This window comes from Lolium rigidum, chromosome 7 (genome assembly GCF_022539505.1).
Source record: "Lolium rigidum isolate FL_2022 chromosome 7, APGP_CSIRO_Lrig_0.1, whole genome shotgun sequence".
Classification (NCBI taxonomy): Eukaryota; Viridiplantae; Streptophyta; class Magnoliopsida; order Poales; family Poaceae; genus Lolium; species Lolium rigidum.
In genome coordinates, this window is record NC_061514.1 from 103,700,969 (window position 1) to 103,705,465 (window position 4,497).

Here is a 4,497-nt window from a genome sequence, read left to right on the forward strand (position 1 = left end):
CTAGATCTCGAATTTCATGGTGCGCATGAAGAATGTCCTGGAATGATGCCGGAGCACGTTGAGGAGTAACCAACTCTCCTTGGCCGTCCCGGTCATTATCAAAGAGTGAATCATCCCGCTCTACCTCAACAATCATGTTATGCATGATTACACAAGCGGTCATCACCTCCCACGAGTTTGCACATCCCGGGCTGCGGCGGGGTGTCCGACGATAGCCCAACGAGCTTGGAGGATGCCAAACGCCCGCTCGACATCTTTCCGGGCTGCCTCCTGCTCTTTGGCAAACCTTGCCTCCTGCTGCGAGTCGGGGTTTCGGATTGTCTTCACGAGTGTAGCCCAAGGTGGATAGATACCATCGGCAAGGTAGTACCCATTGGTGTAGTGGTGGCCATTGATCTCAAAATCCACATCGGGGGACTGACCGTACGCTAGCCTATCAAACACCGGAGAGCGCTGCAGCACATTGATGTCATTGTGCGAGCCAGCCATTCCGAAGAATGAGTGCCAAATCCATGTGTCATGGGAAGCAACAGCTTCAAGAATGACTGTGCACCCTCGGAATGGCCGTTGTATGACCCCTGCCAACCAAAGGGGCAGTTCTTCCACTCCCAATGCATGCGAGTCTATGCTGCCAAGCATCCCAGGAAACCCCACGGAAGCGTTGATCGACAACGGACGAGCTGTGTCCTCTCGCATTTGGTTGCCGGAGGATCTGTTCTCCGAACGAACCGATCACCGCTCTGCAGAACCCGTACATCGATTCCAGGCCGGTTGACTCACTCATGCGCGTGTACTCATCTACGAAATCACCGGCAACGCCATATGCGAGCATCCTAATCGCTGCCGTGCATTTACGAGTACGAAGAGAGGCCTACCTTGCCAAGTGCATCCACTTTCGCACGAAGTAGTCGTCGTAGATCTTGACGCCATCCATTATCCGGCGGAACAGCGGCTCTGTTCATCCGAAAACGACGGCGAAACAAGTGCGGCACGAACAATGGATTGGGTTGGAAGTAGTCGTTGTAGAGCTGGTCGTGGCCGCGTTCTCTTTTGCGGTCCAAGGCGGCCGCGCGCCCGGCAAGGACCCCGGAACACGGGGATCTGCGAGACAATGTGCTCGTGGATGAGCACCGCAGCATCCGTGAAAAATTCGTCGTCGGACTCCTCTTCGACGACGTGTCGATGAAGTTCTTGAAGTAGTACTCGTCGTCGCTGTCCACCATGATCCGAAAAGGGACACATATTAGTTCGAGCTTTTGAACGAACACCTCGCGAGCGGAGGCGATCCAAATGCTTCTCTAGGGACTCGCAGCCATGGCCGTCTCAGCCGACTTGCGGTGCTGGAAACACGGTGCGGGAGGGCTCACCTCCGGCGGAAACGGCGCGCAGCTGCGAACGGCGGGAGGTGTCGCGGCGGTGAGAGGACAACAACGTCGGCGCCGGCGTCCTCCGACTACTGCTACGACGCGGCGAAAGCAGCGCGGGACCTCGACCTATGCTTCCGCCCGCTTGCCGGCGTCTCGACGACGATGGCCGGCGTCGACGCGCTCCGAAATCGCCGGTCCGTGGGTGGCGGCGGAGCGGGTGGGGAGATGTGTGCGGCGGCCTTGTGTTTTGGGTGGCAGACAGGCGGGCCGGGCGGACAAGGGGAGGACGCGAGCGACCAGCCTTTCGCGTCCGCGGCCATGCAAACCCGGCCAAGATTTGGGCCGGGTTTGGGTCGTCCCGGACGCCGCGGCCATCCGTTTTAGGGATGGGTCCGCGCGCTGGGCCGCGTTTTTGTCCGTTTCGACCCATCCGGACGCGCGGGCGCGGGATGGGTCGCCCGGTTGGAGATGCCCTAACTTCCAGAGTGCGGCATAGTAGTTCTAAGTGCACCGCGAGTACTTCCAAGTGACATCGAGTATTTTTATTTGTGTTCCTTGTATTTCCAAGTGCAACGTCCTAAATACTTCCAACTTACTGAATCTGAGTGTATCTATAAGTGCGTCGCGCCACTACTTCAAAGTGCATCAAGACATCAAGTACTTCCAACCGCAGGGCCCTCAAAGGTGAAGGCCGCTCGTAACTTAAACGATCGGTTTCAAAGATATTTGGTTTTGAGTCTTCATTTCTAAAAGTAATTGCCAGTTGTAGCCTTCCACACACTTGTACCCTTTCGCATCCTTGTCCCCACTTATTTTCTTCTTATGACAGGTGGGTAGTAAGAAGACATATGGTGTAGGAGCCACGAGGATGGAGAACACAACCGGTGGCGCCATAAGGGTGCGTAGGAACGGACTTTTGTTAAGGTTAGACGTTTCCACTCTCTCCGGAAATGTCGCGGCTTTAGTTCAAATTTGAGCTTTACCCACGACAATAATTATGGAGGGCCATTTCAGAAAAGTGCTTTTAGCTCCCAAGCTCTAGTGTTTTTGTCATCTTTAGAAAAATAAAAGGCATCATTACAAGTTATTAAAAATCTGAAAATAATTCTGGATATTATCATTGATACATCTCACAATTATGAAAAAATATTTTTATTTTGTGCAAGAAAAAATGATAAGATCTAATATGTTTCAGAAATTTGAAAATGTACTACTCAGATCTACACTTCATCATTTTTGTGTAGCTCAAAATTTAAAGTACGGTGTATTTAAAATTGATATTTTAGAGAGTTGTGAAATACATCATTGGCTATATGTGGATATTTTTTCAGATATTTTTGAGACTCAAAAAATATATATATTTAAAACAAGATCACTAGTGTTCATGTGCACTAAATATATTGTTCAAAAAATCGTCTGATTCAACGATTAATTGGATGATTAATCGCTACTTGATGGTCACCGACTCACCGATAAATTCATTTCTCACCCAATTAACTCATTTATCGCCCAATTAATCGCCTGATTTACCTTTTTTTTAGAAACGCCTGATTTACCTATGAATCACTAATCGATAGCCGAACGAGTTGACAACGATAAACATAAATAACACTTGGACCATTTGGCCTTTATGCCCTGTTGATTCTGTCTTCCCCAATTGATCTAAACGGGCTTTGGACTAAGGCCTATCACACACACCAAGACAACATTAGAAACAGATGCGTACAAGATAAGCCCAGATAGATGAGGCTGGAGCCCAATCACTAACAAAATTACCACCGTATCCCTGAATGAATCACTCCAAAGCCCACACTCGCATCACGCCGCTCAAATCCAATCCACCAACTCCAAAAAAAAATGGGCCTGAGCCCCTCAAAGCGCGTGGACGCGGCGCTCCGGCGAGCGCCGGCGTTCGCCGACGCCTGCGACGCCGCCTTCGACCGCTGCCTGGCCGACGCCCAGCGCGCCTTCTCCGGCGTCCGCCCCTACCAGCTCGCCGACGCGTCGGAGCACCTCCACTCGGCGCTCCGGGTCTCCCTCCCGCTCGTCCGCCGCTGGGTGCCCTCGCCGCCGCCGCGCGTCCGCGTTGACTCCGCGCTCCGCGACGCCGGACTGGAAGACGCCGGGGAGCTCTCGCGGGCTCAGTTCGGGGAATTCGCCGTCGGGCTGTTCAGGGAGGCCGTGCTGTCCGGCGCAGCCGAGGCGGCGCTCGTCCGCGCCCCGGCCGGCGCGGCGGGGATTGTCGGGGTGGGCCTCGTGTCCCGCGCTGGCGCCGGGGCGGTCGGGAAGCTGGTCGCGATCTACGCCGCCGGCGTCGCCACTGCCGTTTACCTCAGCTTGGGCTAGACGACTCTGTTAAATTGTAAAAAATCTGCTGAATAAATTTCCCCGATGTATTTCGTGGAGCTGTTTCTTGCACATCATGGTCAGTAGAAGAAATATAGTGCGATGCATCAGCGGCTGTGTTCTCGTTCCTCGGATCGGATGCTTCCATGTGGATGTTAAATTGGAACAAACTGGAATGTAATGGGATCAGTGATGAAGCTGTCAAGGATCAGCAATGCTCAGCAAGAGTAACGATGTTACTCCGTACTAGGCTTGAGATCTTTGTAAATCTTTCTGAAAAGAAAAACAGACAGGTCCCCTGTGGTGACAATCTTTCCGATGTGTTCGTTTCTCCGTTACTGGGCAGGTTTGTATAGGGCAGCTGATGGTGATCTGATCAGTGATCAGCTAATGCACAAGACACCGGAGCTAGCTCATCACTTGGCTGGTCCGTCTTCTGGGCCTGCACCAAGCTTGTTTAATGGGAGGCTATGATGGTCACGGATGGTGGAACTTCAAGTAGAAGCCGCGGAGGAAAATTTGATCTCCAGTTGTCGTGTGTGTCGCCCCCCTTTGGGATATGGGGTGTGCTCCGGTGTCCCCCTTAGCTCCACGGTTCTGAAAAGTTGGAGCTGCTCCAGATTTTGGTATAATTACGTGAAGTTGAATTCGTGAAATATAAAAATGCAGAGCACACTGTGACGCACCGCGTGATCGCTTAAATCTTTGGCCGGAAGTCCATCTGGCCCGTGGCAAAGTATTTCCTGGCGGTGGAGTTGGCATGGCCACGACGGTGAGGATGGCT

General features: G+C 52.5%; 1 protein-coding gene across 1 annotated transcript; it reads left to right on the forward strand.

Moving 5' to 3' along the window:
- The first annotated feature begins 3,224 nt into the window (after positions 1–3,224).
- Positions 3,225–4,024, forward strand: LOC124679087. The gene has a single exon (XM_047214913.1). It carries the CDS (start codon positions 3,225–3,227, stop codon positions 3,711–3,713), a length of 489 nt encoding a protein of 162 aa, XP_047070869.1. The 3' UTR covers positions 3,714–4,024.
- Positions 4,025–4,497: the final 473 nt, after the last annotated feature.

Bases quoted from the DNA above. Each gene is read 5' to 3' on its own strand.
- LOC124679087 (XM_047214913.1), top strand. From the start codon at position 3,225: ATGGGCCTGAGCCCCTCAAAGCGCGTGGACGCGGCGCTCCGGCGAGCG.